General features: G+C 42.6%; 1 protein-coding gene across 1 annotated transcript; it reads left to right on the top strand.

Moving 5' to 3' along the window:
- Positions 1–2,292: 2,292 nt before the first annotated feature.
- On the top strand, positions 2,293–15,792 carry LOC309388938 (L-amino-acid oxidase-like; the record flags this gene model as incomplete). The annotated part of the gene is made up of 7 exons (XM_081946733.1): positions 2,293–2,308; positions 4,607–4,821; positions 6,534–6,640; positions 7,956–8,151; positions 10,018–10,071; positions 13,027–13,160; positions 15,036–15,792. The coding sequence occupies 7 exons, from the start codon at positions 2,293–2,295 to the stop codon at positions 15,790–15,792; spliced, it is 1,479 nt and encodes a 492-aa protein (XP_081802859.1).
- Positions 15,793–16,907: the final 1,115 nt, after the last annotated feature.

Raw genomic sequence — 16,907 nt, 5'->3', positions numbered from 1 at the left:
CCAGCAGCTTTCCAAATATCGACTTTCCGCAGAATCTTCCGAACACCAGTTGTATCAAACCTCAGAACCTGCTCATCAGGGAGGAGAACAGTCGTCCTTGCTGGATCGTTGTTTGTGACCTCAAGCTGTCCAAAATATATTTAGCTTGTTTAGAGTATCCATGTCAGCAATAACCTGAATACCTTGTCACATAGGTCTCACGTCCATCGGACTGTGATGGTGAATCTATGGCACGCATGCCAGAGGTGGCACTCACAGCCCTCTTTGTGGGCATGCGCTCCATTGCCAGCTTCTCTTCTACTTTTTGGCACGCACATGTGCGCTGGCCAGCTGGTCTTCACGGGCGCTGGAGCACCAGAAACCAGCCGAAAAATGGCCTGAAAACGCCCCCAAAATGGTGCAAAAAAAAGCCTGAAAAACAGGCACGTGCGCACCATCCAGCTGGTCTTTGGGTTTCCAGTGCTCTGATGTACGCAAAGATCAGCTGGCTGGCCTGCACATGCACACCAGCCAGCGTGTCTTCAGGTTTCCGGCGCACACACATACACGTGCATGCACGCATGTTCTGGTTTGGGCATTCAGTGCCGAAAAGGTTTGCCATCACTGCCATAGGATCTTGAAAGTAATTCTGTATTTTCTGACTATAGGCCCACTTTGCTGTTTTTATACCATGTCTCCAATCAGATGTAACCCAATGGCAATTTTCACGCCTACAACATTTGTTAACAACTTTATTAGATCCCCCAGCATTTTCATATTTGGAGACACCTACTAGAACAGCTTATTAAAACTAAAAATACTTACTATTAATATCATAAATATTTGATATTTGTTATTTATTATCAATACATTAGTTTGATAGGAAGGTGTTAAGAAATGAGTAGAATTAAGAGCTGGAAGTTCCTATATTGCCTAGATAATGAGAAAATGTCTTCACTTCTATATCATGAGTATCAATGAGTATTGAACTACAATATATAATAAAAATATTTAGAATTTATTAGAATGCAGGATTTACTTCTGTACATTATGTCTGTACAGAAAATAATTGTCTAGGACAGCATTTTGTTGGAGATGTGATAAGGATAATGCTTCTTTAAAACTCATGCTTTTCACAATGTACACTTATTAAGTTTTGGGGGAAAGTAGTTGATTATATAAATATGACTGTGTTACAAATATTAAAATGTTCAGAGGGTAATAGTCTCTCACATTACATATTTCATGAAATTTGACAATTGGACAATGTAAATGGATTCCCCCCGTCCTTAATAAGGTGAAAAGAACAATAATCCAGCATTGAAAAGATAAATGCACGGCCCAATTTACTGGATAGATTAAAGCAGGGGTCGGCTGCTACTGATTCACCTGGCTTTGGGAGAACCGGTATCTAACATTATGGCCGGTTCAGAGAACCTCCAGATCCCACCCCTGGCTGGCCTTGCCCATCCCACCCCACCCTTCCCAGGAGTCTCCACGCACCCCTTTTTTGATGAAAGGTAAGTTCAGGGCCCATGCAGAGCCTTGGGCAGGGGGAAAAACGGGCCTCCTGGAAGCTCCGAAGGGCCTCCGGAGCCCGGGGAGGCAGTTTTTGCCTTCCCAGAGGCTCGAGGGAAGCCTTCGAAGCGTGGACCCTAACCCAACTATGCCACGCCCATGCCCAACCAGCAAATGAGCAGAAAACCTGTTGCTGAAATTTTTGAAGCCTACCCCTGGATTGAAGTCGTGATTGCCACCTATGATAGACTGCTAAAGATGTAGACTTTGGATAATTCAAAGGACATAAGGGATGCATTTATACAAAGGATAAATAAAAGTTAAAGATAAATAATAGTTGTATAAATGTGTGCATATATATGTACGTGTGTATATGTGTATTCATTTTTCTTTCACTTAAAAAAACCCCACTTTTTATGCATTGTTTCTTTTTTATGAGAATGTATGTATCTACACTACAATTGTTCTTCTGTTTTATAAGATTCCTTTTTCTGTTATTACTTTAAAAGCAATAAAAATAAAATATGCATTTCCTATGCAATACTCTAGGTCTAGGAATTCGCGCCATGGCACTGTGGCTTTAGACTGTGCACAATCCTAACTTTGCTTAATCATATCAGATGACGTGGACCATCATTTGCTGGAATAGCCCTGGGGGTAGTGATTGCATTATAAAACAAGAGAAAGATTTTATGTCAGAAAGCCAGTTTTCTTGGATTCTCAACCACATTACTAGGCTGTTCAGCACTATTTGCTCTCCATAAAATACAGTCAGTGCTATCAACTGATGGAAAGATGATGGAGTCCTTCTGTAAGTGAATTATTTTGTTCTGAGTTTCCAATGCAGGTTAAAATGCATAACTATTTGTAACTCAGTATTATAATAAGCCTATGAAGCCAGAGATTTAGTTCCTGATTTTTTTCTGTTGAAAAAGTTGCGTTTCTCTGTAGTAGAGTAAGCTAAACTTATTTTTATTATTGTGTTTTTCTGTGATATACTGTGCCATGCTGAGTGATGATAGTAGAAGTCAATGTACGGAAGGCGCTATATTAGGAACCGTTAGGATTAGGCAGACCAATAATCTGATTTTGTATAAATGAATGAACCAACCAACTTTTTATTAAACTAGTAGGTTAACTGTGAATGCAGTAGGATGATTTCTCATAGTTAAAAAAATAGATAGAATGTTGAGCAGTGGAGTAAATGAAAAATTGTTGATTTAAGATATTTTGCCACGTATCAATCAAAATAATTTAGCATTTTAGTACTTGCATTCCTCCATTTATTTTATCTAGTGTTTATGTAGTGTTGCTATAAAGCAAATTTTCTAATGGAAATTCATGGCACAGATCTTCTTTGATTACTCATTTTTAGATCTTTGGTGGGGTTTTCCAGATCTCATAAATGCAAGTGAGATAGAACCTATGAAATGACAGAATAAAGGATGCAGAATTATTATAAATACATCATTCAAGTAGAAAGCTTTTGTTTTGCCCCTCAATTAATTTCAAAAATAAGTTTATTAGATCATGAATCATATATTCCCTAATTAATCTTTGAAGCATTTGACCACATAAATGAGTCAGGATTTAGTATTTATGATCCAAAGGCATAAAAGAGGAAATCTTAGAATAGCACGGGAGTTGGAGAACAGGAAAAGTGACATATCAGGGCTGCCAATTTTTGCTTTATTCTTGTTGGGTTCTGTTACTTTTTAATTTTTATTTTGTATTATTATATTATAGGCTTTAACTGTATATACTACTCAGTGCTGCCTATATAAGATGAGCAGCCATATAAATTAAATGTTACAGAAACATAATTAATTGCACTTACATCAGAAGAGGGTTGCTCCCGGTTTGGCCCGGATCGGGTGAACCGGTAGTGGCCGTAGTGGGAGACTCCGGCCACCTGCCTGGACACTTCTGCACATGCACGAGCAAACCAGTAGTAAAAAAAATGGAAACCCACCACTGACTTAGATTATTTTGAACTTTGTGCACATTATTCAAAACAATTTGGAATTCCTCAGGATAATTATAATATTATAAATTCAACTGCACAAAATATAGTTTTAAAAAATCCTCTGTGTTACAGTATATTGGAAAACAAATGGAATATATATTGACAATGACGATGATAATGATCTATCACGATTGTCATTGAGATCTTATGCATTGAAGACAAATTCCTTCTGTGTCTAATCACACTTGGCCGATAAAGAATTCTAATTCTAATTCTAATCCTAATTGTAATTTTAATATAAGGCTGTGATTCCACATCCAGTCGGCTTGCCTTTATATTGAATTTTTGGGGGAAGTCCATCATCAACAATATTTTAATCCACCATTAACACGATCTTCCATTTCCAATCATACTCAAGACTTTTCATAAAAATCATACTGGATTATTAATGGAAGTAGCTAGATTTTTTTTGGTGGAATGTTCTTACATTAATATTAACCCCAGTCCTTGTCAAAACATAGTCACACTCATGCAGTTTTCTTGGCAACAACTTCAGAAGTGTTTTGCCATTCCCTGTTTCCTAGAGCTGAGGGAGCGTGACTGGCTCAAAGTTCTCCAGCTGGCTTTGTGCCTAGAGCAGGACTTAGAGCTCATCACCTCCTAGTTTGTAGTCCTGGCCTTAACCACACCAAAAAAACCTGTTTCCCCCTTCCCCCAAAGAGGATGCCCAGTAGACATGATGATTAGCTGCTGTGTCGCATTTTCTACCGTGGGAAAATGGGAGGGGACCTGAAGGCCCAAATGTAAAAGACGGTTTCCAGGTCTGACATGCTGGGGATGAGGACAGAAAATTGGGGGAGGAGCCAGAGGGATTGAAGTGTTCCAAACTGTGACAAAATGGACTCCATGTTGCAATGTTTGTCAATCTATTGTCCATACTCTAAAGCAGTGTTTCTCAAACTTGGCGACTTTAAGTCCTGTGGACTTCAACTCCCAGAATTCCCCAGCCAGCCAAGTTTGAGAAACACTGCTCTAAAGTATTCAAAAGCTGTTAGATGCAACTGAAGTAGATATTAGTAGAGAATAAGAAGATATGTTTAGGATAAAAAAAATAAATTATTACTTGTTTTTGCTTATTTCTAGTACTACTTCTTTTAGTACTATTCTTGAGTGTGCCCAGATCAGAAAATCATGTTACCAAGGTGGAAGAGTGTTTCCAAGAGCCTGAATATGAGAACTGGCTGGCTACTGCCAGGCATGGTCTAAGAAGGACCTTGAAACCTAAGACGATTGTGATTGTCGGAGCAGGAATTAGTGGATTGACTGCTGCCAAATTACTCCGAGATGCTGGACATCAGGTAACTTACCCAATTGCCTTTTTACTCAGCTGACAAAAAGACAAATTAGATGTGTTTGGGATGGTTTCGGAACACAAAGCAGTCATTGGGATTGGCAGGTAGAGGTAGTCCTTGACTTTCAACTGTTTGTTTAGTGGCCTTTCGAAGTCACAATGCTACTGAAAGAAGTGAGTTGCAACCAGTCCTCATACTTACGACTGTCGCAGCTTCCCCATGGTCACATGATCAACATTCGGATGCGTGGCATGTATTTATGATGGTCCTGTGAATCACCATTTGTGACCTTCCCAGCTGGCTTCTGATAAGCAAAGTCAATGGGGGAAGCTGGGTTTGCTTAACAACCATGTGATTTGCTTAACAACCATGGCAAAAAATGGTAAAATTGTGCACACCTCACTTAGCAACTGCCTTGCTCAGCAATGGAAATTCTGGTCCCAATCGCAGTTGTAAGTTGAGGACTATGTCTATAATATTTGATGCATAGCACTTAGCCCTTAGTTATGGCACTTATATACTACTTCACAGTGCTTTACAGCCCTCTCTAAGCAGTTTACAGAGTCAGACCCAAGAATCTGGGTCCTCATTTTACCCACCTCAGAAAGATGAAAAGCCGAGTCAACCTTGAGCCTGGTGAGACATGAACTGGCAATCATTGATCAGCAGAAGTAGCCTGCAGCCTGAATAATATAAAGACTAAAAATGAATTATTATTTGTGAATATTTACTTCAATTATTTGATTATTTGATTAAATTCATGGTCTCCTAGAGGAGCCAGAATAGTGTAGACCAGGGACGTGCGATCGGGGGAGGCAGGGGAGGCAGAGCCTCACCGCTCTCATCATGAAAAAAAAAGGGGAAAGGGAAAAGGCGCTGAGGAGCCTTGGGGAATGGGACTGCGCGAGCTACGGTCCCCTTCATGTTGACTCAGGAAGGCGGGGAATGGGACCACATGTGCAGGACAGAGGGAGGTGCAGGAGGCTTCTCTAGCCTCAGCTTCCCTCCTGCACAGATGTCCCATTCCCCACCTTCTGTCGGGTTCTGACGCCGGAGCTCATGTTCCAGGGCGAATGCACATGCGCGAGCAGCTCCCTTCCTCGCACTGAGCAATGGCAGGTTTACGGGAAGTTGCTCGTGAAAGCAGAAAGTGCAACGGAGTTTTTGGACCGTCAGCTACCGTTTCCCTGCCAGCTCACTCACGAAAGGACCCTGGAAACCGAGTCGTAGCCAGTGCCTTGTTAAGAATTCCCCACCTTTCTGATGACGTCACCAGCCTCACCAGCCATAAACCTCACCGCACGTCACTGGTGTAGACAGGGTAGAAACATTAGAGACTGTGAGTTCTAGTTCTGCCTTAGGTTCAAAGCCAATTGGATGACCTGGGCCAACCAGTCACTCTTTCTCAGACCCTGGAAGGAGGCAATAGCAAATCACTCCTGAAAACTCTTTTCCAATAAAACTGTAGCGACTTGTCCAAGTAAGCTTTGAGGGAGGAAGGAGGAGGAATTAAAGGACCAAACTTTATAATAATTGCTGTAATATATTAATAGCCAACAGAGAATGTAACTCCAGCCAATAAGGATTTGCAAAGGTAAATCAAGGTTCATGTGAAATCAAAGGGAGATTTGCGAGGGGAGGCACACATAGGTACAGATCACCAAACACTTAATGAGAAGAGAAAGAAATTAGAACAACCCATTCCTCTTTTCTCCTAGGTTGTGATCCTGGAAGCCAGCAACCGGGTGGGAGGACGCATAAAAACTCACAGAGAAGACGACTGGTATGTGGATGTGGGGCCGATGCGATTGCCCAAAGCTCAGAGGTAAGGTTGATTGAAAGGTCTTTCTCCATCCATCATCTGATGTGAGAGGCAAATTCATTCACATTTAATAAATTGTTGCCTTCCTGAAATGCTAGATATATTGTTAGAAGATTTAGAACTGTTAAATTGCTTACTGGAACAGGACAACCGTTGTGTTGATAAGACTTGGCTCTGAAAACTATCCAGAAAGCTTGCACTAGTACATCTTGCAACATCATTTTTGGGTGGCCCATCAGAGGTGGTATTCAGCCGGTTCGGACCTGTTCAGGCAAACCAGTAGCTCCCACAATCAGTTGGCCCCACCCACCCACCCACCCACGCCCTATCTTGTCCTTTATTTCCGGATTTCTAACTCATCTCAATCACGCGGCACAGTACCCCCCCCCCCCCCGGTTCTACTTATCATTGCTGACTTGGAAGGTAAACAGCTGAGCTCCTAAACGCTCCATTTTCAGCGCTGTGCACAAGCACGTTAGACAAAGCACGCGCTCACTGAACCAGTTGTTAAATTGGAAGCATCCCACCACTGTGGCCCATACAAAAGTAAAATTCATTTAACGACATCTAATAACAATAGCTATAACTAATCTCTATAGAGCAGCAACGGTGGCCAATTTCATGGGCCTCATCAATGTGCTGAACCTGGGGAAATGGACACATTTTAAAAGTTTTCACAAATGCCGGCTGTGTCAAGGCCAGCTAGATTTTGGATGGTGGTGGAGAGTTCCAGAGAGGAGGAATAAAATTGTATAATTTTAGAAATGGTACTATTGTTTCAAACTTTTGTACTAAATTAAGGATAGATACTTCCTTCAAACTGTTTGACTCTCCTATAAAGACTCTGCTTCTGTCATGGAAAGCTGAGGCGGGGAACTTTTTTTAAAATATAATTTTACAGTGGGGGTTATACCAATTAACGGAGGATCTTACCTTGCTATCAAAGCAAGAAGTCATTAGGATTACAAGTAATGGTGGGATTCAGCCAGTTTGCAACCATTTCGGGAGAACCGGTTGTTAACTTTCTGAGCAGTTTGGCGAACTGGTTGTGGGAAGAAATCATTAGGGCAGAGAACCGGTTGTTAAATTATTTGAATCCCACCACTGATTATAAGGTATTACCTGGATCATGGCCAGTCTGTTTCTAAGGTGCAATTTCAGGAGAACAATGGTAGGGACAGACAATTATCCTTGGTGGTCATTGAGAACCAAATAAGGCTAGAGCAGAACAATCCTTAATCTGACAAATTTGTGTTTTTCTCTTGCTGTGATAAAGAAATAAGTTCGCAAATAAATCTGGGTCTCTTTCCCCTCACAGAATTGTACGTGAATACATTAAAAAGTTCAAACTTCATCTAAACTCCTTCAATCAGACTGATGGGAATGGCTGGTATTTAATTCGAAATGTCAGGGAAAAAATGTCACCCCACAATCCTGAAAACTTTGGATACCAACTTAACCCCAATGAGGAGGGAAAGTCTGCAAGCCAGCTGTTTGAGGAGACGCTGAACAAGGTAGTTTTAAGGAGTAGACGGGATGTACAAATCTAATGTACTCGCATACTTATGGTTTGTATTGTGAGAGTGGTAGAATAATATTGGGGATGGGAAAGGTTGGGGAAGGCTGCTATAATACTGAAATAATGTGCATAATGCATTTTATGTCACATACAAAATATTATATTAAATGACATGAAATATTTTAAAAGTGCACATTAAATAACAGAGTCACACAATTCAGTCTAGTTTTAATAATTTTAATAATCTTAATGATTTTAATAGTGTTATCTTATGGTTATCTCTCTTTCTCTCTCTCTGTCTATCTAGCTCTATGTATGTATGTATGTATGTATGTACCGTATTTATTCGAGTATAACGCGCACACGTGTATAACGCGCACCCCCTAATTTTTGATTAAAAATCGGTATAAAATTTTGTTTCACACCAAGCATTGTAATAGTAATGACTATTGCCGCCGGCGGGGAGGGAAGGGGGCGGAGGCGCGCCAGCTTTTGCTCTAGTCAAGACAAAATAAGACCAAACTCGCGGGAGGCATTGTAATGAGTAGGCGATTGCTGTATAGAGAAGAGGAAGAGCAGGCTAAAGGTCCAGCATAGAAGCGAAGCCGAAAGAGATCCTTGCGAGGCTCTGCAGGCTTCCTCGGAGTAAGGAAGGCAACAGCTCCCCTCACCCCCCAGAAAGCAGCGGGGCTCATCGCGATGAAAAAGGCAGCCCTGATGCCGAGCGCCGCTGCTGCCACCGAACGCTGGCAACAGGCGCGCACAGGCTGCCCACCAGACTGGCGAAGCTCCCCCCGCTTCTTTTGGTGCCTTTTCGGGCTTTTCCTTTCCGCCTCCTTGCAAGGCTCTCCTCGGCATCAGGGCTGCCTTTTTCATCGCAACGAGCCCCGCTGCTTTCTGGAGGGTGAGGGGAGCTGTTGCCTTCCTTACTCTGAGGAAGCCTGCAGAGCCTCGCAAGGATCTCTTTCGGCTTCGCTTCTATGCTGGACCTTCTGTAGGTAGAACAAGCGATGATTCCTTGGTTTAAACGGCGGCAGCAGCGGCGGGGAGACAAAGGAGGGGAAAGGCGGCAGGCAGCTGAGTTGCGACTATTGAGCACGGCGTGGCGCCGCCTGAGGCCAGGATCAAGGCTGCAGTCCGGAAATTTACAATTTACAATTCGCCACTGCCACCCCAGCCCAGCCCTCATTTATAATGCGCACCCAAACTTTGACTTCTTTTTTGGGTATAAAATTCTGCGCGTTATACTCGAATAAATACGGTATGTATGTATGTATGTATGTATGTATGTATGTATGTATGTATCTATGTATCTATGTATGTATGTATGTATGTATCTATCTATCTATCTATCTATCTATCTATCATCTATCTATCTATCTATCTATCTATCTATCTATCTATCTATCTATTTATCTATCATCTATGTCTGTCTGTCTGTCTGTGTCTGTCCGTCCATCCATCCACCCACCCACCCACCCACCCACCCACCCATCCATCCATCCATCCATCCATCCATCCATCCATCCATCTATCTCTACTGTATCAGTTCCATCTGGCAAATGTTCTAGAAAAGTTGCAAGCTGGTAGTAGATACAGGATATTAATTTTTCTGTTTCAAAGGAATCAGGTGAAAACAGAGGCTGCATTTAATGTGAAAGTGGTCATCCCTGTTCAGATGTGTTTTCCCAAAAGAGAGCAGGTCTTCTTAATGAGCAAAAGAAAACATTCAAAGAGTGATACACATTACCCAAAGCAAAACAGATTTTTTTTGCTTCATTTATATGGGGAGACCAACTTAGTTCAAGGCAAATGCAAATGGAAGGAAGCTGCAACTAACTATATGTATTTTCCTGCTCAGGTCACAGACAATTGTACCCTTCTGAAGGAAAAATACGATTCATTTTCCACAAAGGTAAAACTGACGTTGTTATTCATTCTTTTCACAAAATGAAAAGCTTCACTATCTTTTTCAGTTGATTATGTTGTAGGGGTCTGAGTATGGAATTAAAGAAGAGTGAATCACATTAATAACTTTCTATGGCTTTTCAACACTTAATAATAAGGGAAAAGGTCACATTCAATTGACAATACAGTTTTGAACCAGTCTAATGAATGAACTGCAACTCGCTAAGGTCCATGCTTTTTCAAGTTCGCAGTGTAGTTTACCAATTTAAAAAAAATCTATCAGAGAAAACTTGCAGAAAATTGGATGTATTAAGAATCAAAGTACAAAATATATTGAAGAACATGAATTGCCAAGCCTAGCCATGCTTGTCAAAATTTTAAAGAAAAGAAAAGTATGTTTGGAAAAATGTATATCAAACGGAGATACATTTTAATATGAACATGGTTAGAACTGCTCAAAATGGTAGGGAATTGCCTGGTTGAATTTATCAGTGGAGAAAAAAAAAACCCCAAAAGAAATGAAAACATCTGCAGCTGACAGAATTGTACAAAGAGATTACTAAAAATAAAAATTGACCCCTGCGTTTATCTTTTACTCATTGTGCATCATCCTATATTAATGTCAAGGTCGAAGGATCAGGACAATCCACTAAAATGCAGCATAGAATGTTTATTCAAGCCTACACCAAAGAACCCAGCTAAAGTTCAGCATGACATTGGAGCTAGATAAGGGTCAATGGAATTCTGTGGGAACCTAATGAGTCTTAGCTGATGGTGGACGTAACTTCACCTCCTCACCAATGTTCCCTCTAATTTTTTTTCGATGTGAGCAGAAAAGTATAGTGTTTGAGCGGCACATTTTCATGCCTGAGCACCCGAATTTTTTTCACAGATGTCACCTAAGACAACAACAAAATCAGTATTATTTGAAACTCAAAGTTATGTTTCTTCAAGGTACCCGCTTAATTCAAAGTGTTATATAATATCAGTATCACTTAACAACGCTCCTGCTTAGCAACCAAAATGTTGGCTCAGAAACTCTGGCATTTGAAGCACGCAACTCTTAAAGCTGTCAAGTTACAAGACCCTTGCACCCCTAACCCTTTAGGGAAAAAAACCCCCAGGGGTCTTCAAACCTGACAGTTTTAAGATTTGTGGACTTCAACTCCCAGAATTTCTCCTCCAGTCCTGTTGGCTCAGGAACTCTGGCATTTGAAGCATGGAAGTCTTAAAGCTGTCAAGTTACAAGACCCTTCCACCCCTAGAAAAAAATGCAGAGCTCTTCAAACCTGACAGCTTTAACACTTGTGGACTTCAACTCCCAGAATTCCTCCTCCAGTCATGTTGCAGCGACGTCATCTGCGTGGATCTGCTCCATCTCTGCTTTCTTCATTGTGGGCAGGGCTGCTGCTGAAGTTGCCGACGAGTTGCCACCAGAATAACTGCTGCTACCTCCTCCTCCTCCAACAGCACCACCAGATTTGCTCCTGAGCTCAGCGCTGGGTAACCCGTGCCCGCTCCTCCTCCTCCGTGCTTTTGAAGAACCATGAGGCTTTTTCCCCCCCTGCTCCCTCCCCGCCTTCCTACTGTCTCCCGCAGCCTCATGGCTCTTCAAAAGCACGGCGGAGGAGGAGGAGGGGGCAGGCAGTGGTAACCCAGCGCTGAGCTCAGGTGCTCGAAGCAGAGGGGAGGCGCCGCTGCCACGCGCCGAGATGCCGGCTGGAGCTTTGCTGGCTTCATCTCAGCCGCAGCGCCGGGCGGCAAATCCGGCAGTGCTGCTTGTTAGAGGAGGAGGAGGTGTCAGCAGTTCTTCCGGTGGCGGTGGGGGCTTTGGGGCTTCACAACTAGCCTCAGTCGCCCCGTGCTCCTCAAAGCAAGTCTGGGGAAGTCCTTTGCAGGCGGCCCGTTCTAGCTGCCTGCAAAGGACCTCCCCAGCTTCCAAAGCCTGTGGCAATAGAAATCACTGCGCGGCAGTTGAAAACTGCTGCGCGGTGTTTTCTTGCCACCTGCGCGCTAGCGCAGCCGCGCACCTTAGAGGGAACGTAGCTCCTCACCCCATCCCATTCTACCTGTTCTTATCCTACAATTTACAATGTAACTGGTTTTTCTGTCATTGGTGTGTGTGTGTGTGTGTAGGATTGGCAACATAACTTCTTATTGTTTTGAGGCAGAAAGGGGTACGAGCCTTGGGGATTGCCCTTGTGATCCACATTTTTCAGGATTTGCCACAAGCCACTTACCTTCAGGTCAGAGGTGGCATTCTATCGGTTCGTTTGCCCAAAATCGCAGGTAGCCCCACCCACCCACGCCCGACTCTATGGCATCCCATTTAGGCCATTTTTCTCACCAAAAGCGCACGCACGGAAAGTGGCATGCGCACAGTCACATTTGCAAACCGGTAGGGAAGGTATACCACCCCTGCTTCAAGTGGTGTTTTCGTTCTGTTGGCATACCCCTCAGCCCACCTGAGGCTTATTTGGGTCGCGTTACAGCTTCATTCGTAAAGTGGCTTCAAAGAATGCTCTTCCGCAGCCTTTGCAACCTACAAAATCCATGAGAAATCTCATCCTCACCTGATTTTCAGAGGCTCCAAATGACATACAAGAGCATAGTCCTCTTGCATGACCTCCAAGGTCCCCAAAAGTCACGTGAGAATGGAGCATGCTTTCGAGAATTGTTGTTGCTGGATGTGGGTGAACATTGGCATGTCACCCAAAACATCATGATGTGTCACCTTTGTCACATGTGTGATAGGTTTGCTATCACTGTGGTAGCCTATGGATATATTGCTATACTGTTTCCCTCATTCACCTACCTCCTGCACTTTTCCAGAAAGTTTAGTTGACCTCCTAAGGTTGTCTTGCCTTTGCATTAGATCCATGCAATCAAAGCAGAATTCTACTGTATATTCATGAGTGACAAAATTCAGTATTTCCCCCATCAAATATTCTTTGCATATTAGGAATATCTCATTAAGGAAGGAAATTTGAGTAAAGGAGCTGTTGAGATGATTGGTGATTTCCTGAATGAAGAAGCTGGGTTTTATTCCTCATTCCTCCTTTCTGCTATGGATCATTTCATTTTTTCGAATACCAGGTAAACAAGATGGTGGTGGGAAACCAAAGGCTACTTTTAAAAATAGTTAATTTCGTGTATTATTCTCCCCTTCATTTAGTGCATTTCTTGCTATTTGTTTTGATTGTTAAATTTTGTTTCTAACTTTTTTTTAGAATATAAATTATATTTGCTACCTTCTTGGCAATTATGACAGTTAAAAAGCTACCGAACTGAAACAGAAACTAACCTTTGATCTCAAATAGATGGGCTAAAATAACTGGTATTGGACTGCATTAACTGTCAAGGTTCTGTTGTGGCCTGCCAGTGGAGCTGGCAGCAGATTTGGACAGTGAGGAGAAAGTTGGGGAGGAACATGGGCCAGTCCTGGAGTCTGGGGAAGAGCTCTGAGGAGGACTCTGTGTCGGAGGCAGAGCGGGGGCCAGAGCTGTTTGGCAGTTGTCAGCTGCCTTCAGAGTTGGACATCAGTGGGGCAGAAGAACAGCTGGAGCCTGTTCCCAGTGTGCGCATGCGCAGAGTTGCCAAACAAAGGGAACAGTTAAGGAACAGGGGTCGATTCGGGAATAAAGCCATAGATGGACAGTGAATGGCCCCTCCCATAGGGAATAAAGAGGAGCAAAAGGGGAGTGGAGTTTGCAGGAGACAATTAGTTTACTTAATTAGTTTGTGACTCCCTGAGACTCCTTGCCAAGTTCTGCAGATATTGGCCTGTCAGCTCTCCAAGCCAGATAAGGTCTGTGACTGTAAATCTTCCCCTGAAAGACTTTGCTGGATGTGAATGAGCAGAATTCACAGTCAATTAATAAAAGGGGTTTTTGGTCGGGACAAGGACTTTGCTTCATGCTCTTGGGAAGCCTAGATCGGAATAGGTTCTGACTGATGAACCCAAACAAATCAGTACTCTGAAACGTCATCTTCTTCAAAGCACTAATGTATTGAGTACATCAATTGGGCATAGATGAGCTTAAAAACAACTCTGGCTATTTCCTGCTCTTTTGCATAGTTAAAAGTTAAGCATTCCCCCCTGCTCCCCTAGGTCACAGGTCCTGTTGTCCAATTGGGTGCTGTGACATCTCCTTGGCAACAACAATAATAATAATTAATAATTTATTAAATTTCTAGACCGCCCCCTCTCCCCGGAGGGACTCGGGGCGGTGTACAGGAATAAATTTAAAAACATACAAACAATCATATACATAGCTAAAAATCAAATTAAACACCCCCTGTACAAATTTATAAAAATTAAAAACATTAAAAACAGACCCTAAAACCAATCCTAAAAATTTAGAAATAAAACTGAGGTGGGAAAGATGGAATTAGGCCAAGCCGGCTAGCTGGAATAGGTGGGTTTTAAGTTTCTGACGGAAGAAGCGGAGATCCATAGTCATTCTAATGTCGGGGGGAAGGTCATTCCAGAGGGTCGGGCCCATCACAGAGAAGGCCCTTCCGCTAGGCGTCGCCCGCTGGCACAGCCTAGTGGACGGCACCCGGAGGAGTCCCTCTCTGTGTGAGCGAATCGACCGAAGGGATGTATGGAGCAGGATACGATCCCGCAAATAACTAGGTCCTGTGCCATGGAGCGCCTTAAAAATGATGGTCAACACCTTGAAACGCACTGGGGTTCAGTCTCTAGTCAGTGACGGTTGGGATGACCTTGGTTCCCAGGAGATAGCAAGTTGTTTTGGCAGGTATGTATTCTGAGCCTCTTCCGTCTCTGTCCCCTTCCCGAGGTGTCTGGCAACTAGAAACAGAAAGATGGCTGTGACAGGTCTGACCCATTCCAGAGTTGACATAAATTGCATTGTCTTCAGAAACAATGAACATTTTTTGGAATAACTTAGAAATACCTGATAAACTGTACATGTATTTGGTTTTTTTTCCTTCTCTCAAATTCAGTTTTGATGAAATTACTGGTGGCTTTGATCAACTTCCTCAAAGTTTCTTCCGGGAAATGGTTAGAATTGTCCATTTCAATTGCACTGTGGAGAAGATACTTCGCACCAAAAACAAAGTGAGAGTCTTCTACAAATGGTTGTCCAGGTCTACATCTCTAGTTGCTGACTATGTCCTCATCACAGCTACAGCAAGAGCCGTGCGACTCATCAAGTTTGTGCCACCTCTTTCCATTCCCAAGAACCGGGCATTGCGGTCTTTGACTTATGCAAGTGCTACTAAAATTGCCTTGGTTTGCACTGAGAAGTTTTGGGAGAAGGAGGGGATCCATGGAGGGAGATCAATCACAGATCTCCCATCACGAATAATTTACTATCCTAATCATGACTTCCCCCACGGACTAGGCGTCCTTCTGGCATCCTATACTTGGTATTCTGACTCTGATTTCTATACGGCACTCAGTGATGAAAAGTGTGTTGATGTAGTGATGGATGATCTTGTGGAAATCCATCAAGTATCTAAAGAGTATCTCAAATCGGTCTGTGGCAAATACGTGGTCCAAAAATGGAATCTTGACCAATACTCTATGGGAGCATTCAGCACCTACACCCCATACCAGATTACCCATTATACTCAGATACTGGCCCAGAATGAAGGGAGGATCTACTTTGCTGGTGAATACACAGCTCATCCACATGGTTGGATTGATACTTCCATGAAATCTGCCATAAGGGAAGCAATTAATATCCACAATGCATAAAAAAATAATTTATTGTGGAAGAATTTACTTGTTTATTGAAGAATAATTTACTTACAGAAGAAATATTTGGCTGTGATTCCAGATTAGAGTTTGGCATCAGCTCATGATGTTGTTAGCTCACAATGACAAACTGTCAAAAGCTGCCTGCCAACAGACAATGCAAATAAAAACAACTAGTTATAAGAGAAACTTGGGAAAGTATGTCAGGAGTTGGAAGCATGACTCGGAAGAGTTATGATCCCCACCTGCAGGAACTTTCCCACTAAAAATGTTCCAGCAAAACGTGCATTAGTATTGCACAAGGACCTTATTTTTTGTTTAATCTGCAATTCCGTATTAAATAACAATAGCACTTAGACTTATATATCGCTTTACAGTCCTCTCTAAGCAGTTTACAAAGTCAGCCTATTGCCCCCAACCATCTGGGTCCTCATTTTACCCACCTCAGAAGGATGGAAGGCTGAGTCAACCTTGAGCCTGGTGGGATTTGAACTGCCAAATTGCTGTCAGCTGGCAGCCTGCAGTACTGCACTCTAATCACTGCAAAGTCCAGATTGACTTTTTATCAATGATGTGCACATTCTTGGGTTATAATTGAAATGTTTTTGTTGTTTCTAATCCATAATGCTTTCTAATTTCTAAATAAAATATTTTAAATCTCAATTGTATTGTTTATACTGTTTCTTTATTTTTCTGTTGATGGTCTTGCTATATAAAGACAGATCTACTGCAGAGGTGGGTTGCTCCTCGTTTGGCCTGGTTTGGTTGAACTGGTAGTGTTATTTTTGCCTGGGTCGCAGAACCGGCACCGGCCCAGGCTTGCCACGCTCCCCAACTAGTTCCCTCACCGCCGTTGATGCCGCCGCCATGTTGTTTTCTAGTGACCGCTCATGTGCGGTTCAATGTAAATTGTTCTGCGCGTGCACAAATAACAATTTACATTGAACTGTGCACACGCATGTGGGCAAAGCGCGCGAGAAGCGAACTAGTAGTAAAACCAGCAGCAACCCACCACTGATCCACTGCCTCAGCAGACTAGCCAAAGCAAGGCATTTTTGCAGAATGTGATCTCAACACAACAGCCAATGCTATCTGGCATCCATAATTACACAATA

Source organism: Natrix helvetica (assembly GCF_964273705.1).
Source record: "Natrix helvetica genome assembly, chromosome: 1".
In the NCBI taxonomy this organism is placed as follows: Eukaryota; Metazoa; Chordata; class Lepidosauria; order Squamata; family Natricidae; genus Natrix; species Natrix helvetica.
The sequence above is the reverse complement of the archived record's forward strand: the minus strand, read 5'-3'. Positions and strand labels throughout refer to the sequence as shown.